Source organism: Zonotrichia albicollis, chromosome 1 (assembly GCF_047830755.1).
Source record: "Zonotrichia albicollis isolate bZonAlb1 chromosome 1, bZonAlb1.hap1, whole genome shotgun sequence".
Classification (NCBI taxonomy): Eukaryota; Metazoa; Chordata; class Aves; order Passeriformes; family Passerellidae; genus Zonotrichia; species Zonotrichia albicollis.
The window spans coordinates 19,993,344-20,016,311 of record NC_133819.1 but is presented as its reverse complement, the minus strand read 5'-3'; the positions used below and the strand labels follow the sequence as shown (position 1 = coordinate 20,016,311).

At 36.8% G+C, this 22,968-nt stretch overlaps 1 protein-coding gene across 4 annotated transcripts; it reads right to left on the bottom strand.

Moving 5' to 3' along the window:
- Positions 1–468: 468 nt before the first annotated feature.
- NSUN6 (NOP2/Sun RNA methyltransferase 6) lies at positions 469–22,535 on the bottom strand. 4 transcript variants are annotated; one of them, XM_026795736.2, is made up of 13 exons: positions 22,280–22,535; positions 20,878–20,946; positions 20,028–20,136; positions 19,160–19,315; positions 17,408–17,487; positions 16,535–16,644; positions 13,381–13,534; positions 11,882–11,963; positions 10,772–10,891; positions 7,720–7,864; positions 5,896–6,044; positions 4,968–5,093; positions 469–1,808 (listed from the first exon to the last, which is right to left on the bottom strand). In XM_026795736.2, the coding sequence occupies exons 3-13, from the start codon at positions 20,100–20,102 to the stop codon at positions 1,596–1,598; spliced, it is 1,410 nt and encodes a 469-aa protein (XP_026651537.2). In that variant the 5' UTR covers positions 20,103–20,136; positions 20,878–20,946; positions 22,280–22,535; the 3' UTR covers positions 469–1,595. The 4 variants fall into 4 exon arrangements, with proteins under 4 accessions (XP_026651537.2, XP_026651543.2, XP_026651540.2 ...); XM_026795742.2 differs by having other exon boundaries at positions 20,028–20,122; XM_026795739.2 differs by having other exon boundaries at positions 22,284–22,535.
- Between the last annotated feature and the right edge of the window lie 433 nt (positions 22,536–22,968).

Genomic DNA, 22,968 nt, shown 5'->3' with positions numbered 1-22,968 from the left:
GTAATCATTTTCACCATATTTAGACTAGAAAGATTATAGTATGAACTTACATGACTCTAAATAGGATATCTCACCTACTACTGATGAAACAAAATTAATTTAAATTTTCTTTAGATGTGGTGTGTTTAATGGCAAGGAATGACCAACAAGAATTCCATTTTCCTATCCTGCTAGGATAGGCCTTACAGAGGATTCACTTGTCAACCTTGGCAGGTCAGAAGAAACATTTTGTTTTTATTCAAGAGCAGTAGAAAACATAGTGTATCAAAACATTTATGGAAAATATAAGTAAACAACCAGACTACCGAGAAGGCGGATTTATAGATGGTTTTGACTGTGAGCAAATACAAAACACACTTCTTACAGTAGAAAGACAAATGATAAAAGAACTATTGCTCTTTTTAATCCAACCAAATAATTATGTGTGAAAAGACAGACTTTATCAGATAATGCTTTTTAAAACTGGAAATTGATCGAGTGAGAGGAAAACACCAAACACACACAGATGTCAGTTTCTGTTTTTCCTTGTCCTTAGCTTTCCTTCTCTAGTGTTATTGTCAGTTCCAGCAGGACTGAGAATACTGTTCAAACTGGAACTGAAGCAGAATTTTCAAATACATCTAACATCTTTTAAGAAATTCAGATTATTTAAACTTTGAGCAATGTAGTAAGGCAGTTTTCATTAGCATGCTTCCCCAGTTTCAATTTTCATGATTTTAGCTGGTGATGCTTTCTGACCAATAAAGAGTTAATATCCTTAGTTGTTCGAAAGGTGATTTGCAACATTTCAGATGGTATTACGCATTGTTTTCTGTCTTTTGATATATTAATCATAACTGTAGCCCCTTCTGTTACAAATGTTTGATTTTAAAACTGTCACTTGTCAGCCAGTCCAATAGGCTATTTCAGAACCAATACAGTTTATGCATGGGAAGTTTGATGTTGAAACAATATTTATTTACATTCCCAGAGTGAGATGGTTTAATATATTCATGCTGCTATAAAAGACATGCTACAAAGCCTAATCGTATTTTGTGTATATACTATGTGTACAGAGAATCTTGCTTGTATTAAAATAAAAGAGAAATGAGGTTCTAAGTATCAATTTATAAAACAGTTCTTTGTAAAATGTTGCAGTGTTTTGAGAAGCACTATTTAAGGAAACTAACTACTGGTAAACCTCCATAGAAACTACCCTTTCCAAAAGTCATTGTAATAGTTCCCATATATTTTTTTATGTTTGCATTTTGTAAAGTAACTTACATCCCCCTCCTACGCTTGCTGCACCAGATGAGGGTATGCACCAGAGCAGGCAGCAGTATCAGTGAACATAGCTGTCACTCAGGCACTGACCTGCCGTAAATACAAAAGCAAAGGGAGACTTACAAATGATACTGCCCTTCCCCCAGCCATGACTTTTCTGCTGCAACCTGTGGCTCTTTCCCATCAGAACAGCTGGCAGATTTTAGTGCTGCCATAGCAACCCTGCCGTCAGCCCGTTGGCTTGGTAACATTGCAGCAGGAAGAAAGGCACTTCACGTCTGAACTGTTCTTAGACTCGCTGAGGTATTTTTTCAGGTTGCATTCCCAAATCCTTATTTACTGTTCGATTTAATAAATTTTGCAATGAAAAATCCTATACAGTCTTTATTTGCCAAAGAAATCAGGTCATCTTCTCTAGAATCTTGCAAAGAATTGATATCCATTCCTTGCAATGTCACAGCAGATGGATCAAATCTCTGGAGCAGCTTCAACTGATCAAGTGATAGTCCAGCTCCCTTCATGCCTTCTCCTCCAATGTGAGGTTCCTGTTCAAGTAATAAAGAAAAGCAAATTATTGCATCTCTAAAGTTCCTAAATGCCCTAAAATGTATTCTGCTGAGGATATCCAGAGCTACTGAACAATTAACATGGACAAGCTATGCTTGTATTTCTCACACCAAAAGATCCAGAAGTAATGTGGCTTCTTTTCTTGCCTTCATCTGGCCAATATTATTTAAACATACATACAAGATTTATACAAGATATATTGAGGAGGGGGTATTTTGAGTAAGTATTTTGAGGAGGGGGTGATGCCCCTCATCCACTTTATCTCTGTAGTTTAGAGCACTTTTTGAGGATAGGTGCACAGGTCTAAAAGAATTCCTTACTCCAAGGGCTGAAACATCCCAAGAAAGCTGTTACCACCAGCCAGCCAGTCTAAACGGTTTAGGTTGCCACTTCTAAATGATCCAGCACTTCTGTGTACTGACTTAACAGCTATGAGTTAAGTCAAAAAAAGTGAGTCCTTAGCCCATTACCACTAACAGCAGCAGAATTCCAGAGACAGCTAGGTTGGAAAAGACCTTGGAAATCATCAAATCCAACCTACAACCTAACACCATCCTGTTTACTGTACCATGGCACCAACTGCAATCCAGTCTTCCCTTAAACACCCACAGGGACTGTGACTCCACCACCTTCTTGGGCAGCCCATTCCAACACTCAATCACTCTTTTTGTGAAGAACTTCTTAATGTCCAACCTAAAATACCAGGATTCCTCACAGTAAATTCAACTGGAGACACTTAAAGCCCCACTCCTGAATATTTTACTGCTTGAAGAGGCATCATTTTGGCAGATGATGTAGCAAAAAAATATAACCTTTGAGTTTTCTAGTCACTTAAGACTAACAGGTAAATAGGACTACTGTTACATGTGCCTGTCTATGACGCAGAGAAAAAGAGGAAGAATCAATTTCAAGAGATAACATCTGGCTTCAAAATCCTGGAGAGGAGAAGGACTTAAAATCCCAGCCCTCTTCTCAATATTTCTTGTGAATAGCCTTGACTGCTTCTTATTTAATACCCTAATTCCTGGAAAAAATTAATTCTTAGCTGGATTGTTCTTTCAATGCATTCAGTAAGGAGATGGAACAAAGTGTGCAAAAACTGGCACTGCAATATCAAAAATAGATCTCCTTTGTCAATCTAGTCTAATGTAGTCCATAATGCAGCCTACAGCAGAGTGTTTTTTCAGCCATCACACTTTGTTAACATATGAGCTCACCCAGTCAGCACATGATGTGAGTTAGCTGCTTCACCACGTGCTGCATGCTGGAGAGCTGGGCAGCCAAGGGGCTGCACACTGATTCCCCCTTTCCCTGAGCAGGATTTCAGGGCTTTCCCTTGAAAGGTAAAAGACAAACACAGGTGTCTACTGCAAATTGAGAGAAAAGTAACATACAAAGGGAGACAAGGGTAGCGTCTTGATGTAATGGATGGAAGGAAAGGGAAAATCCAGGGAAAACAATATTCCACAGGTTCAAGTAACTTGATTAGAGGCAGACCAGTGTCTTCCTCTACCTCTTCATTTCTCCCTCCAGTTAAGTTACTGCATTTAAGCTGATCTACAGTATCTCCTGTGTAAACTCCTAAGAGGAAGTCTGCACAAAGGAGCAGCTGCCATGTGGTAACTTCCACCTACAAGAACAACACTTATGGCTCCATCTCCTGTTTTTTCCTTGCCCACATTACCCAGTGTGCTTCCAGGATCTGCTGCCAAACTGAGAAAGTAGGAAACAGTGGACTGGATAAAAAAGGAGGCATCCACTGAGACATTCTAAAGAATATGGGAAATAAATACATAAAGGAACCTGAGGTAAGTAGACTGTAGACTCCTGCTTCATGTTCATTGGAAAATAATACCTTAGTTTACACTGGTAGGGAACTGGTTCTAAGGTATTATAAATTATATGTGGGTAAACAATTCAATGTCATCTCATTTAAAATATACTATACATAAAAGATTAATTTTTACAGATATGGCATGTGTGTGTGAAAAACAGTGCTTTATTCAAGACTGATCTTACTGGTGAGAGAAAGTTTATATAGCAAGAATTAATCTTGCATTTGAGTTAATAAGGCTTGTGTTTTGCTCTGTCATTCTACCCAGGAGGATTTTTTCTGCTGTTAGGTTACATGTATAATCTCAGTTGAAATGTCTGGAACTGAAAAATTCTTAGTGAATGGATGGTGAGAATACAGACAGAAAAACTCACCATAAAAATTTTTGATGAAGAGCTTCAGTTCTGTTAAATCTTTACCAACCATCATATTAATTGCTCATTGAACAGCTATTGTATTTTTTTTTAATTTCAGTTAAAGATTCATCTAAGCTTTTTAAGACAGGTACAAGTCATCACAGAATGTGTAAGCAAAACAGGTATCAGAGTCAGACTTTTCCTCAAAGCCATGATGATAAACAACTACCACACCCAACTCCTCATCAAGGAGGAAGTGGGACACACGTGGTGTGATGATAAACCCCCCTGAAGCACTACGAAAGGTAACAGATATTTCTGAATTGTATGAACTGTAGCTAGTATAGATAAAAACATTCCAGTATCTCCCTATATAAATTAACTCCTCCCTGACATCTTAATGGTAGAAACTGACTCCAAAAAAGACAAGGTACATTCTTGAGACAGTGAGCCTGAAATAATTTCTTTCCCTCATTCCTTTTAAATAAATCAAAAGTAGGTCCCATACAAATAACATCCTCCTTCTTTGAAACAAAAATTTAGTTTCATTTATGTCCCATACATATGCAAGTGTTCATGACTTCAGTGGCATTAATAAAAAAAAAAGCACTTCACCTCTCCTGTGAATGTACAAAAGACGATAATAAAATATTAAAGAAATTAAAGAAATTGCAAGACAAATTTCAACCTGCCTAACCTATCTTTTGTCCCTGTTATGTTTTAAAACAATACAGAGTGGGAAAATACTTAATGAGGCCTAAATAAAGCTCAATTAAGCACAAAAACAGACTTTAAAAAGCCTCAAATTCCTTCTGTTATTTCTAGCCACAGCAGTTAAAGCTGTCCAGGGTGAAAAAAAGATTTATTGTTAGAAAATATACCACGTAACTTTATAGTTCCAAAATGAGATCACTAGATTGTGCAAAGTACCCTGAAAATAGTATTACCTGTGGATGAAGCTGGAGACATGGAAAAGTTTTCAAGGCCCAAGCAACTTGCTCCTCATTTTCAGAAAGTGTAATTGTACATGTACTATATACTAAAACACCTCCTGGCTTCAGCAATTTCACTGCCTGCAGGCAAAAATAAACAATATTTTAGCTTATTTTTAAATTTCAAACTTTCATATTAAGCAACATTAACTAATAAACCACATACCTACAATATTAAAACTGAACACTTAATTAAACTTTAAGTGTTAAGATACTAATTTCTCTGAGGGAATACAGCGAAGAATAACATGGATTAGAAAGATTCTTCTTTCCACATAGGCATTATAGCTCATGCAATTTATTAATGTCATTGAGATGATTCACCTTGTAAGATTTGTTATTTGTGCAGCTCTGCATACCCCAGACAGATTAGATCTGTTTTCACCACCTGCTGCCAACCATGGATACACAATACTTATGTCACTTACATTAGATGTCAACTGTTTCCATGTATTTGGCATGGAAGCTATATCTATGCTGCTTTTCAAGCTGTCATTCACTTTGAATATGTATCATTCAGATTTTGACAAGTTTCATCTTATCCTTCAGCATCAGCCCAAGCACACTCCTTAGCATGTTCCTAAGTCACCTGCTCTGTGACTTAGACTTTTGTAATTATTATCATGTAAAACTGATGAAACTGAGGGAATTAAAAAAACACAAAGCTTTTTATTTATTATGGATTACACAGACCTTTACCATGCTCCAATGAACTGGCTTCACCTAGCAACAGATCTGGTGGAGCTGAGAGGTTTAACAGGACCCTAATAATTCCTGGCTGCTGAAAAAGTAGGGAAAATGAGGGACTGCTTTTTGGGCAAGTTTTATGCTGCAAAAGCATTTGTGTTCAATTCAGCTGATCTACTCAATGTTTAACACATACCACAGTGAAAAGCTTGCGCTGTAGTGGCTGATAGGAGGTCACTTCCTTTAAAGTTGAGGAATAAACCATGTTTGGTCTCTGTCCCATCCCACTACATGGAGCATCAAGAAGAATTCGATCAAATGACTCTGGTAAGAATGGAGGTCCATCTGAAAAAAGCAGTTAGCAATGTAAAATGGAGCTGTGTCCTTCCTTGAGGCTTCACTGCAGGTAAGGAGAGGCTGTCACTGCTTCCTTGACATAAAACATTTATGTGCTACAGACAGTGTCTGCAAAACTAGTCTCAGCTAGAGACAAGCCTCAGCACTGCTGGTGGTAGTTTTCATCTCCCAGAAAACTGAACAGTTTAAGTTCTGTGAGCTCAAAAATGACCCCACTAGGCAGTATTTTTTTTTTAATTAATTTAGTAATTTGAAAATAAAATGTAAAAGTGATCAAAAATGTTGAAATATAATTGTTCACATGTGCTGGGTACCAGTTGTACATATAGTCTGTAAAGAACCAGAGTCAGCTCAAAAGTGTGCAAACCTTTACTGAGACAAACCTGTAGTTAATCACTGAGACTGCCTTATAATAACTGGACTGTCTATAGAACTATTTCTTGCGATGTATGCATAGCTGTATAAAATCAAGGACTTCATAATAATATGAACTACTGCAACTTCTCATGGCAGAACAATTCAGTAAGAAAGGTGAAGAGAACAATTTCTGACTATTACCTGGATGACAATATGTATCTTCCATATGCAGAGCCTATCCTTTAAATGTACCCCAATGGCTCAACAGCCCAGTAGTTTCTATCTGCTCAGTGCTAGGGAGATTGGCTCAGCATCACCATGTACTACTGCTGCCAAACTTGTATTATCACACCACTGCTACCTAGCTTTTTCCTGACTCCAAAATTAGTCTATCTGGTTTATCTACCTCTGATCCATTACTAAAATGTTCAAAATATGTAATGTGTTACTTGCAGGAATGTACAGAAAAGCATTCATTATCTCTCAGTATTACAGCTTGCTCTAGTTAATCTCTGTAATTGCTACTTGCCACCTACAATATTTGATGTTCATAAAAAGACTCTTAGGAAAGTACCTTTGTTCCTCCAAAGCAGGAATAACTGCAATGCATAGGGACAAAGAAGGTGAATTATGTAATCTGATTCCTACTTAGGCTAACCAGTGACTGAGATAAAATAGACTGAGAAAGAACAGCATACTTTGCACAACAAACTAAAAATAATCAAGGCAGCAGATACCATTTAAATCATTCCATCATGGGAACAGAACCAATATCATAACTGCATCACATCAAAAAAGCAAATGAAATTACTTAAAATAATACACTGTGCTTGTATATAACTTTCCGTTGAACAGCTGAACAAACATCGATGAACTAAACCTTGCAGCACTCTCGGGAGTTAGGTATTAATAACCCCATTTTACTGATGAGGATTATGAGACAGAAAAGTGAAGCAAGCCTGCAAAAATAATTTTTTTCTCAGACTAACTCATAAACTTCCCAGTATGGGGTTAAATGTGATCATGAAAGAAGCTTTAAGGCTTCTTCAGTCTTTGATATTATCTGGGAAAGGAATGCATTTCCTTTGAGAATATTAGGTTGTGACAAGGACAGATAATTTGACTTTCTATTTGCTTCATAGAGAAGCTGATAATCACAAAAGAGTGGAAAATAAAAGTGCATTCACAGTGCTGAGGCAACTTTGGTATCTGCTAAGATTTAAACCTGTGACAGGTTTAATACTGTTTTTGCAAAACATTACTATGTTCTTCTAAAAGCCACTACTACCTAAATTGTTTCTTTTACCTTGTTTATCCTCTCTCTTCTCTTCTGAAAGGGCCTTTGTTCCATCATAGCAAAAGACTTTAATGCAATTCAACTGTAGCAATTCAGCATTCTGCTTGATTTTCTTGATCTTGTTAGCTATCTTGTCCATGGCTATAACTTCACCCTGAAAAAAATCCCGAAGTTTTCATCAAAAACATAATGATTAAATGGATGTTTCCAATTTCCTTTCCCCAGTCCTGGGAAGTGTAATAAATAAAGCATAGTCTTCCCCACAGAACTATTTTATTCTTAAATCCACACTCCTGCAGTCCTTGTTCCCACATGTTTTCCACAATAGCCACGTTAGTCTTAAGCCACGCTTGGCATTGTCACTCTAAGGGATGCTGTAATATCTGACTTCTGGCAAGTGGTTTTGTTGTTTATATATTTTTGTTTGTTTTGAACTGCTGAACTGGGCGCTAAGATAAAAATTTAATCATTTGAATGAGGGTAGAAGCCTCAAATACATGGTAAAATAGGTCAACAGGTTTTAAATTTGTATGGAGAGAGTAGGAAATATGATCACACTACAGCTCAGAGCTGAGGAAATTGGGTCCACAGCCATGTCTCTGACTTGGTCAAACTCATAACACATTGGAATACTTGCAAGTTACTTTGGGAAATAGTGTAAATACTAGAATAAGTCTAAAGGTGAGGGGAGGGAAATCACAATTACGCAATTTCTATTCTGTAAAAATAGATTTCTTTTTTCCTCCCCCAAAATAAATCAAAATAGACACACAGCACTACCTGCTACATGAAATCTGTGAACACAAAGGAAAGTAAAATGTAGCATCAGTAAAATTCAGAACAAAACAACCCAAAAACCAAAAACTTGTACCAAACTTTTTACAGCAAACACAATATGCTGAGAAAACAACAATTTTTATCTATTTGGTGATGGCTCTCTAGAGGCTTATAGAAGGGTAAAATGACTAAGTTTAAGAAGTAAAAAAAAGTCAGTAAAGATAAGCTGTTATCTGTATGTCACGTTAGGCAATATGCAGATCTAGGACTGAGAGGTAAGAATGGATTTAGGTTGTGTCAGCGGTGCCGTGTTCAGCTGCTGAGCCAAAGCACCTCCTACTCGTCCCCTAGCTCATCCAATCTATTGCACATGTACTCTAGGACCTGACTGGGCTTCAAAGTTTCATCTGTTGTAAGAACAGTGGATCTGGTGCACATCTCTGCATACTGCAGGGATAAAGAGATAATAGAACCACAATGGTTTGGGTTGGAAGGGATCTGCAAGACCATCTAGCTCAGCCCACCCACCATGGGCAGAGACACCTTCCACTAGAGCAGGCTGCTCAGAGCCCCATCCAGGCTGGCCTTGAACACTTCCAGGGACGGGCTATTCACAGCTTCTCTGTTCTTTTCTCCAGAGAAAAGAACAAGCTGCCAGACAACTCTTCTCCATTTGGGCCATGCCAGCTACTGCCAGAACAACTACTTATAAGACATCTGAAAAAACAGTGGTCTAGACTGGGATGCAGATAATAATAAATTCTCAAGCTTTAAGTATTCCTGATTCTTATTTAAGAGCTCTTAACATTACAGAGTAATCTTGGTTATATAATTTAATCTTGGTTATATAATTTAAAAACAATATAGTAATGTCAAAATTAAATCACAAAAAAGTAAGTGATTTAAATATTCTGAAATGTTAGTGGTTTAATATGCTGTCTGTGAAAAATTACTATGGAAAATCTGTGAATGGAATTTAAAATCCTGATTCTTGAAAAATAAGTGGTTTTTTTCCATACCTTTATCTTCCATATCTTAAATTAAAATTATATACTCAGAAAATGAAAATCAAGTGAGATAAATATTTAGCATCTGTATTCTTCATCTTTACCACATCAGCTGCAGGCAAGCAGAATCAAAGCAGTTCTGCAAAGGTATACAAAATGTAGATACACAGATGGAAAAAAATATAGATGTAAATGAATCCATGACATAAATATATAATTTGCAGACTTCCTTTATTTATCACACTGAAATTCTCTACTGGAAGCTTTATATATATATATAATGTCAAATGACTGTCTAATGCATTATTAATGCCTTCCCATTGTTCCAAACTGATGGAAAAATTTCCACAGACAAACCATCACAGAACTGAATACAAGCCTTTCCTCAAAGCATTCATACCATTACATGCTGTGCCTTCACATTTATGCACAGGCACCTGTCAAAGTACTGCATAATGTAACTGCAAGACTTCTAAACAATCTGATATATTCTAATAACCCTATTTCAACAAAAATAATAAAGTCTTACAAAATTTTAGAGGAAATCTTACATGCTTCTCCCCTCTCCTCAAGAAGAGTAACCTGAATTTCTCTATTTCACCATGCACATAACATTTCAACATATGCAAAGCTGTAATCCTGTACTTACATTCTTATTTTATTACATTCTCCTCTCCTTTGTCTTTCTCTACATATTTTTTGTTTCTTCTGATTTTTGTTGCTTTCTCACTAGATAGGTTTGGATTTTGTGACATTCTACCATAGAATGACAAATTCAGACTAGAAATTCAGCCTAAAATCATATCTCCATGCAGAATTGATAATTTTTACTGAGAAAAATCCTAACCAGATTAGAAATTTTTTAGTAAATTTTTGCAGAGTTGTGTGTTTCTTTGGCACACATTCATAACCCCTGATTTTTATACATCTCAGTTTCAGGAACCCAGCATATTCTTGCATAACTATGCCTTGCATGTAAAAAATTCTATGATTAAAAATAATTCAATAACATTTTAAAAAGTGAAATTAGATATATTTCAACTATCAATCTGTAGCAAAAAAGATTTTAAAGCTGATGGTAAATACTTGATAAAGATTGTCTGTTGCCCATCTCAGTAACTGATGTGTAGCAAATTACATTTGTAAGTAAAATGTCAAAATATCAATTGTTTGCTGCTGTAAATTATCTGTGCATTCTAAGAGTAAGTGAAGAGAGCTATCCAAATGAACAGAGGTCAGACTTTCTTCCTTAGAAAATGCCAAATTACTTCTCTTACCTGATCATGCATTAGCGCTGCAAGATGGGTTGTTTTTCCTCCAGGTGCAGCACACATATCCAAAATTTTCTCTCCTGGTTGAGGGTTTAAAATATGGCTCACAACCACAGAAGGTAAATTCTATAATAAAAACAAATATGGGAGAATTCAAATTTTATACCCTGCATCAACTCCTTTATTAAGGAATGGCAAACGCGTTTAAAAATATAATTCATTCAGCAGGGAAGATACCTAGGATATTGCTCTCAGTTCTTTGACAGAAAATGAACTGTTTGTATTATATATAACGGACAGTTTACGTAAGAAGTCTCCAGTGGCTCATTTTTTATTTAAAGCTATGTCTCAGTATCTGGCTGAAGTTTAAGAGCTCATGACTGAGGAGACTACAGTGCTAAAAGTCCAGCTAAAATAAGCTGACACTGGCACAGAGCAGAGCAACTCTGTTTATTACAAATACTTTATATTAACCTGTTTCCTGGAATATTTACTATATTAACATAGTGGTGCAGCTAAAGAATAGTAAAATCAAAACACACTTAGAAGTCTAAGCTTGCTGAATTAAAGTAGCAAGAAGCTGAACTGTGCTATTAACTGTACAGATGCACTGAAGAGAAATAATGTGCAATGACTGCACAGTACTGCACCTTAGACAATATGGAAGTACTTTCTTCTCAGTTCAACACAAAGGTATAAAAACCTTTTAAAGTTGTCTTTAGTACTTACATAACAGCTTCAAATCAACCTAATATTTGGAGAATTTCCTGATTATCTACAGAATTATGTACCTTGAAAGGGGTTCATATTGCAGGGTTCATAGGCAGATTCCAAAAACTAACAGCTGTATGCAGAGTATCTGCAAGAGGAATTTCCATGTTTTTAAGTGAGTATCTCTTATGTTGCTTTGAAATCCCTCATCATAGCTCAGACACAGTATGATTAAACCACCTACATGTAGATACTGACTTCATTTTAAATGCTTTGTGTTCCTCAAATCCAAAGACTGAATTAGGTGCTACAATGAACAAGAAATGTAGGAACTATGAATGTGTGCTAAGAGAATATTCATTATTCTATAAAGAGTACAGACTTTTGATTTTGGAACAAACATACCTGTAAAAACAAATGACTAGGGAGCACATTGTCAAATGAAGGACTAAGGTAGACTGGCTCTATCATTCTTATGCCCAGCCCCCTGAAAAACATGAAAAAATTTCAAATACTCAGTTTTATACATTCTAACAGCAGTCAATTAAAATAATCATGCTTACAAATAGCAACTTGAGACAACAATCTTACAAGAATGAAAGAACAACCAAGAAAAATACTTCTAGAAAAATCCTCTAGAATGCCATCATCAAAGTTGAGTTAATCATGGCAAAAAATGCCTTACATGATAAATTGGAACTATCTGTAAAATTGCATAAAGGAAATTTCTGGTTCTGTACACAGGATAAACCAAGATGGAATTCAAGCCTTGATACTGTACATAAATGCATAAATACCTTAACTTCAATCCATAACTGCTTTTGGCTAGGGCACTGGCATGTGATTTCCTAGTTAGATTTTCCTCCATTTCCTAAATTCCTGAGATTTCAGTCAAATTACTACAGAAATCCTATATGAAAAGCCTTGCAGGAACATTGATTTGCCTGCAAAGCTATGGTTTGAAATTAAAAGTCACCTAGAAGTTTTAAATATGGAGGAAATTCTGATGCAGATATAATTGTTAAACCAATGTACCAGGAAATGGATAACAATAAAGAGAAAGCCATGAAAAAGCAACACTGAGTCTACAAACAAAAGATTACTAAAGAGAGTATTATTTTGCCTATGTCCAATGAGAAGGAAGGATATGAGAAAGGAAACTTGCAGACACCAGATTTAGTGTTACATACTGTTGTTCCATGTCACCAACTCCACAGCTACATCCTACCACTACTTTTGCTATATTTAAGCTCTTATAAATCAGAAATTCTTTGGCAAGGTACTTTTTTTCACTAGAACTTTTGTAGTCTGTTCTCAGGAAGTAAAGTCTTGGTCATTAATTGACATCCATAGTCTTGTACATTACTTTTTTATATGTGTTTTAGGTGACACGAGAGGAATAAACCATATCCTTCATCAACAAAATAGAAGAACAAGTAATCTTGAAATAGTAACTACTTTGGCAAATGTTAGTAATTTTTTTTGACCTTATGTTCTGTTCTTTGTCCCACCAAAAAAAAGAAAGCCCCTACAGATATTCTTAAAAGATGGAGAAATTGACAAGGCTTCACTTCTGTTCCATCTAAAGAAGGAAGTAGTACTACACAATTCACCAAAATGCAATTTTGCCAGAGTAGGAACATTTGTCAGTTTTGTTTGATACTATTGAACTGAATAAACATAAATTATTAAAAGACCCCCACTTATTTCCTCCTACCTTGCAAGTAAATTGGTATCTGAATCCCACTATGAAACTTACGGCTTCTCAAAAAATACTGGAAATCCCAACATGCAAAGCCATTTTGTGACTTCACATAGGGTACAAAATAATTCAAAGTGTTTTCCCATTTTCTTCCTTCCCTTTGCAAATTTTCATATGTAGATTGCAATTACTATGGACTTACTTCAGTTGGCCACTTGAACTGAAGATTTCACTGCGGCTGAGTTCTGAAATTCCATTTCCAAGGAAAACTTTAACTCCATTGAATTCTTTGGCTCCTCTTTTGCATTTCCCTTCAATATCTGAATACACTGAAACCAGATCTCCAGCTTTCACAACTGCACAAAGAAAAATACAAAGCTTGAAATCATTAAGACATTTAACAAAACAGTAGTGACCAAGTAACTTAGGATTTTCAGCAGACCATTTACTTCAACTCTTCTCTCATATCAAACTTCACACTTTTTAAATGTAATAATGAAAGAAGATCAACTGATACAAAGCTTTAAAGTTTTACACAGTGAATGACAGCTACCAAAAGACTGGAGGTACTGAGAGACACCCAGCTGCAAGTCAGGCACTGTGTCTTGTTTTCTAAGAGGCTGCACAAACCTCATTGTATTTATTTTATCAAGGCAAGGTCACCCATAAGTTTTAAGCACACCTTTCAGATCCAGTCCTCCATGTTTGCTCCAAGCACACAAGTACATGAAACAACACTGCTCACCCTTACTGAACAAAGGCAGGAGTACAAAATTCATCCAATGACCTCTCAATAGCCACCAAGAACATAGCTATAACTGCTTTTTCTCTAACTACTTATTGCTTTGACACAAGTGATTATACATTCTTGTTCTGGTCTGGCTCTCTCAGAAATTCTTTGGCAAGGTACTTTTTTTCACTAGAACTTTTGTAGTCTGTTCTCAGGAAGTAAAGTCTTGGTCATTAATTGACATCCATAGTCTTGTACATTACTTTTTTATATGTGTTTTAGGTGACACGAGAGGAATAAACCATATCCTTCATCAACAAAATAGAAGAACAAGTAATCTTGAAATAGTAACTACTTTGGCAAATGTTAGTAATTTTTTTTTCTCTAACTACTTATTGCTTTGACACAAGTGATTATACATTCTTGTTCTGGTCTGGCTCTCTTCCCTTCAAGGGAACTGCTGTTCTCAATAATCCTCTTGGAGAGTTTTATATCTCCAATTAAAACCCACCACATCAGTAAAGTATGTAAATAAACACAGTAAAGTATGTAAATAAACACTAAACTCTAGAAGTGTTATCCTACAGACTTAACAAACTTTCTGAGTTAGAGAAAAAAAAAATAGAAAAGGGATGGTTTAGGTGACTTTACATAATAGTGAACAAGTGCTATGTGTTGACTGGTTGAAAAATATGCTTAAAAAAAAGGCCTCTTTATTATTATTAATAGCAATAAAAAAAAAATTCCAAAACTGCACTTCTGAGGTGACTGGCAGGCTAGAGGAACAAGAAGATAAAACAAGACTAACGGCAGTTCAGCTTCCCAAGAATTCTTGGAATTGTACTAGAAAATCCTTTTTCCCATTTTCAGGTGGCCTTCTGATTATGCCCAAATGCCCTGATATTCTTAAATTGTAGTATTTGTTGGGTAGCCATTGAAAATATATTTTTTACACTACTTATTTTTACACAATGTGACACAAAACATTATGTGATTGCTCAGTATTAGTGTCTGCTTAAACTTCACAGAACAAAAACCTGCAGCAATTTAACTCTTTCATCAAGCATATCTGTCAATGTTTTCTGCAGTATTCAAACATAAATTATTTTATTTCACTCTCTGCTATCATCCTTTCAAAATACACTAGTCCTGCATAGGGTTCTCAAGTTTTCTGTAGATTATAGCAGCATTCCATAAACACAAAGGTTAGAGTGTGATTAGTTAAATTAAGCTCAAAGCCCCCTGATCATTAGTTTACCCTCATTTGGATTGCAAGTTCAGTGATTAAATATGTGTTCTTGCTGAACTATTTTTTTCCCTAGTTAGACCATCTGTGCTTAATACAGCTTTATTATATTTGGCATCAAGTCGGTAGTGTGCCCTTTTATTTTATTTTCTTATCTGCAATTCCCCTGAAGTGTTCCATAAGTTTTATAGTATCTTTATTTTCTTTGAATTGATGTTACATGCATAATTACATGTGGCAATTATGATAAATCACTAGCTGACTCAAAGAAGGATTTGAATATTTATGGGGTTGTGTAAATAAGCAGTTCCAACAACTGCTATGCCAATATACTTATTTCATTATCAAGCCCTAGACTGAAAAACATTCCTGTTCAGTGAATTGGACTTCAGCACATGCCTCAAACTTCTTGAAGGATTTTTCCTGAAAGGAAATGAAGTGACTTGATAAATGTTTTTCTGACTCATTTTGTTTAATAATAAGAATCAAGATGATCACTAGATCTCATCACAATAGACTAATAAGGTGAATCATCCAAAATTATACTGGTTTTACATAAAGCTAATTTGACATTTAAAGAACAAAAATAGGTTGCTGAACAAAAAGCATGCATATGTAGATCTTTTTTATCCTGTCTCACAGGCATTGATGCATAATTTCTATTTCTTAAGAATCTGACATAAAAACTGACATAAATTTCTTCTCATCAATGAAAAAAAAGATTTTTACTACATCACTCTTATGTAAACAAATGAATTGCCAATGGATTAGAATAAAGAAAATCTGCGGGTTTTTGATTCTGTAACTTAAAATCTAACAGAACCATGAAGGTAAGTGGCTTTATGACTGAGTGAAGAAATAAAAAATCTGTATCTATTAAATAATCACGATACACCTACTCACCATCCAGATGTGGTATCCCATTTCTTTTAAGCAGCCAGCTTTTCTAAGTTTATTCAACTTAGCATCCATATTAAAGGCTACAGTACTCAGTAGTAAAAAAAACACTCTTAAAAAAACAGGTTTTAGTTGGAAAATTCTCTTTAAAAATATTTTGAAATGAAAAACCAGAAATTGAAATCCTTGAGAATTAATACTTCAGCCACAAATTATATGGAAAAAGGAATTTAAAACAGGCGAGGCTAGTGAGAAATAATTACATATAACTTAACATAAGTAAAATGAAAAATATTGAAAATATTTTTTAAAAAAAGCCAGAAAAACTTTAAGAAGTCTCATTACAATAAACCACAACTGCAAGATTAACTTCAGCTGAGAACAGAAAACAATTGTGTGTCACTATGCATTTATCTATTATTCAAGGGGGACAATTTTTCTGCCATCTTTACAACTTAGATGGGTGTATTTAGGAACTCTTACATCTTGAGGTGGACACAATTCCAGGGACATAAACGTGTGCTCCTCGGAGTACTGCATATCCACACTGGGCTCCAACTATGACTTCACATGGATGTTTTTTTAAATCTCGCCTAGAAATACAAAATGCAGTTGAATAAAAAAGAAAAGTATACTGAAAAAAAAATCCAAATACTCCTCAAGTAAACTCTAGTTCACAAATATGGATTTTGTCAGATATAATAGAGAAAAAGTTGTTAACTATCATGTATCACATTTAGAAATTTAAACAATTACATTTAATTAAAATATTTTTACTGTATTACAGTAAAATATTTATTTTACTTTTAGAGAAATCATAGGAAAGAGTCAAGAAGAAAACCAATCCTCAAAATAATGCAGATTCTGGCACCTTCTGCCACTATTATGAACCTGATACAGGAATACAAGTAAATTATACTGGGATTGAGAAACAGCCCTCTATTCCTTCCTATGCCAGATGATTGTAAAGTGACTTTGTGTTTAACAACTGCTGAGGAACTCTTGACTCCACTTGATTTCTTCCAGTGGAAGAAAACCCTGCCTGTACTTAGCCATAGTTCTACATTCCACTGCAAATTTTGGCTCTTCCATCTGCCACCTACCAGGCTTTCTGGGAGGACGCATACATGTCACTAAAACATTAGTCTTATAAATAAGGAGAGAGCTCTATGTTTTCTTTGATTTTTTAAGAGTAAAACTCTGGCCTGGTTAGTGTATGGATTGTCCACCAGGTCACAGTAAAACAGAAGTTGTGCCTTAGTTATAGTGAGTTAGTTATAACAACTGTTTAACAAGAAATCTGTAAGAAAATTGTGTTAGACAACATTTTAAGGCTAGAGACTGAAAATTACAAACCTGGGTCCAATGACAGGAATTAGTAAAACGTCCTGAAGTTTTGGGTGCTCGAGAACTGGAACACATAGTCCTTTAAATTGCTGTTTCATTAAAAAAACATTAGTAAGCACTCGTAATAAACTTAATATTTAAATACTTAATTAAACTGAATACCATTTTCCCATTCATAATTTCTAGATGCAGAGCACAAAACACACAAGTAGTGAAAACACTTAAAAGCAGCTGGGAAATAGTGTGCAAGGGGGCATTATATATTAAAAATACTGGTGCAGAAGACTAAATATTCCACAAATTCAGAAATAACAAGACCACAAAGAGACTGACTGAGAACCAACTTCAGGGAGTGGGAGAGTGTTCTGACACTCATAACTTTATCACTGGTTTTTGCTTTCTTCTGGAAGAAGGCTGAGTTGTTGTCAGAACACAGAACACACAGTGACACCACCTTAGAAGCTTGGGTGTATTCCGTGTTAACTCTTAGATGTTATTAGTTATAAGCCACTGTATAACTCTATTCATGTATTGCTTGTCTTACTTAATAGTGGAAATAATGGAAATACTTTTAATTTTCCTTGCCAGTCCAAGTTTGGGCACTGACAGCTGAGTTATGTACTTAGCTGAAAAGAAAATGCCATTTTATAGATGTTCCAGGATTTAAACAGAATTATGTCTTCTCATCTGAGCCTTCTAGAATATAACCTTAAAGCGTGTAAAACCATAAATCAGTTTGCGTGTAATAAATAAGTATTTTCTCTTAAAAAAGTAAAGAATCCATGATCATACTTCTGTTCAAAAGTGTCATGTGGTTTCCTTCTCTACCATGTAATCACACTTTAAAATACAAGAAGTTTGTGAAAAGCTGGTCTTAAGTCAGTTTACAACAAAGCCTTTTGCCTTGAAACAAAATATAACCCTGCAATATCCATTTCCAGACTTCTACAATCAAACCAAAATTAGCAAAACTCATTACCATCCCAGCCAGCAGAACACTGTCAACTGCCTCTGCATCACAGAAATGTCTTGGCTCCTGTCATGCAAAAGCTCCCTGTACACCCACTAGCATTAATAATTTACTTAAAGAACCATATCTTTTTAGAGAGAGTGAAGATCTAGGACACAATTTCAAAATAATACATTTCTTAAATATAATGGTTTACATATTATCAGATAAATAAATGTTTAATTAAGATAAGTAAAAATAAAAAAATTATATAATGATTAAAAATAGGTTTTAAAAAAGAAAATACAGTGGCTGGAGAGCATCACCATGGATCCAGTTTCCAAAACAAACCAATTTTTTCACTTTCCTAAACAGTTTCTGCAATCATATCTAGATATACAGGCATTCTCCTTTAGTCTTAAACAGAAGTGTTCTAAGCATGCTGAAGACAGCACTCTGAGCTTCCTTTCTTATCTGTCATCTTCTCTTACAGATTTATGACACCTTTACATTATTTACCACAGCAGTACCTCAATCCTATCAAGGGTTTGGATCTGCCATACAAAAAAAGAGTTGGAAGTCTTTTCCCTCTGTTATTGCCTTTCTTGGAGGGATGAGATGAGATGAGATGAGGGACACTGGTACACAATAAATTTTCATTTAATGTTTAATGCTGGCAGGAAATGAGTGTGATTGCATAATGTTAATACCACTGGATGCACTGAGGTAAGGTATAGCTCCCAGTAATGAAAAGGTCTCATGTTCAGATGAAAGACCCTGCTATTCTGCTGTAACAAAGACATTGCACAAACCTTCCGGATCTCTTCAAACAGCAATTTTTTCACATGTTTCACTGAGGCCAAGTGGGTATTTACTCTCACAGTTGTAAAAGCTGGTGGATGAGATAGATGACTTAAGAGAGATTGGTATTTTTTCTCTGCCTCCTGTGTACCTAAAGCAGTGATAAGCTGAAAGTGAAAGAAGAGATTTTATATTAAGAGATTCACACAGATGCCTCTTGCTCAACACAAAGGAACCCCAATGAATAAACATTCCATGGAAATTGAGGGATATGGTTGTGTGGTGTGCCATAGTGACAAATCTCTATGTCTGGGAGCCTAATTTCACTGGAAGCCTCATAAATTTCCTGAAAAATACTTACTGGACAAACAGCTGTATCAGCAAAACTGCTGCAGTTTGCAGTAAGTATCAAAGCAACTGCTACAGAACTCTGCTATTGTACATACACCAGCCCTAAGGAAATGGAAAACTAAACTCAAATCCATGAATCAGTAACTTTCATACTGATAAACATGTACATTAAAAAGCAATTGTTTTATCCTTGGTATTAGGAACTATTAAGATTGTCTGTATTATTCTACACTGGGGTAAGGGAATATTTCTTGTCAATATCATGTGGTGAATATGTGCTTAATTATCTATGATCCACTCTTTAATGGGATCAATAACTGAATTCTCTGATTTATCCTCAATTTGATTTAAATATTTGTATGCTACTTTGAGCCAATGGGCATAAATACTAATTTTCTATCTTAAATATAGAAATATTTTATATAAAAAACACAGTGTTTAATGTGAAGACAATATTTTATTGTAAGGTATTAAAGTTACACAAAAATTTATTATTTTGTGATGGTTAGGGGTAACTATGTCACATACCTCATTATTTCTGAACACTTTCATGAGATACTCTTCAACTTCATACTGGAAAACGATTTTAGGGAAAAAGGACATCTTCCTTTAGTTTTTAAAATCTGCTGGCAAGAAACTGAAATAAGCAAAGAATTTTCTTTGTGATTCTTATATTCTGTAAGTTTACAAATTTAGCATAAGATGTAGCCACAAAATAAGCTGTTGGTTCTGATTCTTCCTATTTTAATAATGCAAATTTATTGCACTCAAATTTCCAAATATTGGTCAGGAGAGGACTCTAACATTACTCTCAACTACAAAAAATTCTACTATCCTTAAAATAAATCTTCAGGCTATCTGGTGAAAAAAATACATCAATAAAAGGTATAGGAAATTTCAAGATGTAGCTTTAATTCCTCTTGAAAAGCCCAGCTATAAAGTCTTATTGTAGCTCAGTCCTGACAGAGATTTTATTTTACTCTTTATCATTTTTCTCTGTAGGTAATAAAATACAGTTATCTTCCCAAATGGTATCTGCCCACCCCTTAAAAATTTTGAAAAATTATATACACTTGAGTCTGAAATGAGACTGCCTAAAAATTTAGATTTCCTTACAACAACTTAAATGGAAGGAGAGAACATCACTCTAGGTTTATTCCATTCATAATAAGGGATTTTGACTATTGAAATACATTTTCATTGCACTAAATATACTTAGAGAAGAGAGATCAGAATGTTTGGTATTAATTTTATTTAAATAAGAGATTAGTTGTCACTTTTATCATACAAAACCCCTCAAGAATATTTTTTTATTTTTAATATTTCTGATTTAATTCAAATCATTATGATAAAAGAATGAGACCTTATGTTGACTTACTTTTGAGATCAGACAATGGGAAATTTTCATGGGTAGGAATTTCAAAGTGTTATTCGGCAACATTAGCAGCTATTAAAAGAAAGAAAGAAACTGTAATTGAATTAACTTCTTTTTACAGTCTAACAAAATGCCAAGAATTTTCCCTATTGCCACAAAAATGAATTGTACAATATTACTACAATCTAAGAGTTGATGAAAACTGAAATCACCAAAGCTCAGATTTAATGTTTCAGAAAATGTGACATATCATATGCCTGTTGTCCTAGAATGCCTACATTACACAAAAAACCACAAAAAAATAAAAAACAAAAAACCCACCAAATAAACAACAACAAAAAAAAACTACAAAAAACCCCAAACAAACCAACCAAAAAAGGATCCCCATACAGCCCACATTTGGAAAGGTTTTTCTTCAGAAGCATAATAAACCAGCCCTTTAAATAAATCCATTCTAAATCTTTTAAAGAATTGGAATCCTGAAAATAATTAAGCAGACGTGTAGAAATGTGGTGTTTATAAGCGCTATGTGAATATTTACATTACAAATGCACTCTTGCAAGCCGGGGAACACGGCTGAGAAGGGACAAGAGATGCTTTTCACTCCAGATACAGCAGGGAGCCAGGCTGGTGAGGGAGACTGCCTAGTGCCCCTCAAGTACCACAGTCAGACTTCAAACGTTCAGCAGGAGGCAGGCTCGTAGTACCTGAGTTTTTTTTTTTTCTCCAGACCTGCTGTGCCGTACACTTTGTCCCAGAAAAGGTATATCGGGCTTTGGAAGAAAAACTTTTTACTTGTTTTTTCACAATTTTTATCTGCCTCTATGGGGAACTGCAGCGGGGAACGCGATGCCGGACCAGGGCTTTGATCCAGCTATGCACATGAACGCTACCAGCAGTCACACGCAGCAATAACAAGAGATGCTGAGCACGATTTTCAAACCTCCCTGCCCACGCTTTCCCACACGAGGAAAACGAAAGTGCATTGTGGCAGGAAGCGGAACGTGGGGCTCTCTCCTTTATTCCCTCGCCCGCCCGCTACTGAAAACATGAGGGAGCGGGGAGGAGCGCGACGCGCAGCCCATCGCAGCCCCCAGGCCCTGCGCCTCAGCCGAGGCACCGGGCAGGCGGCCGCACCCCGGCGGGACGCGACTCCGCCTCCGCCGCCTCAGCCCCGCCGGACCCCGAGGCACACACAGGCCCGGGCCGGACCCGAGCCGCAACGGGAAGGGCGGAACACGAAGGTGCCGGGCCGGACCGGACGGGACGGGAGGGCGCTCAGCCCGCCCGCGGCGGCGCGCAGCCCCGGACCCACCGCCGGATACACACACCCACGGCCCGACACACACACCTACCGCCCGACACACACACCTGCAGCCCCACACACCTGCAGCCCCAGACACACCTACCACCCGGGCCGCCGGGCCCGCCTCCTCCGGGTGCAGCAGGAAGTGCCGCTGCCAGTGTCACCATGGGAGCCAGGCACGCCGCGGCAGCCTCTGTGCTCCCACCCCACCACGGCACCTGGAGGGCGGCAGCAGAGCCCGCAGGGCACCGATCTTATCGGACAAGACGTTGCGGACATCGCTTTTTTTTTGTTTTTGTTTTTGTTTTGTTTTTTTTTTTTTTTTTTGGTTGGTTGTTTTTTTGTTTTCTGAAATTCTGCCGAGTGTAACAGGTTAACAGGTTTTGTACTTCCACTGCAGGCTCGCTCGCTAGGGCGGAGCCCGGTTCGTGCTCACTTCCTGACCCTCCCCAAGGTGCTGCTTGGGAGGAAATCCGGGTGGGCACCCATGCTCAGTAGAGGAACCTGCAGCACAGCCGTGAAGGCGAATCCGCTGCTTCCACAAGTTTTACTGCACACGGGAGCACTGAAACCCTGTACCCTTCCCAACGGCAGAGGCCGTGGACCGGCCACAGCACCGCCGGGCTAAAGGACACGACACGGCGTAGGGCAAGGCACGCTGCCAACGCCTCCCCACCGCGGCGGGGGCCTAGCGCTACTCGCAGCATTCGTCCCTTGCGAGGCGGCTCCGTCCTCCCGAGTGTGTCGACCGCAGACCGCTCGGCATTCCACCAGCCCCGGTGGAAAAC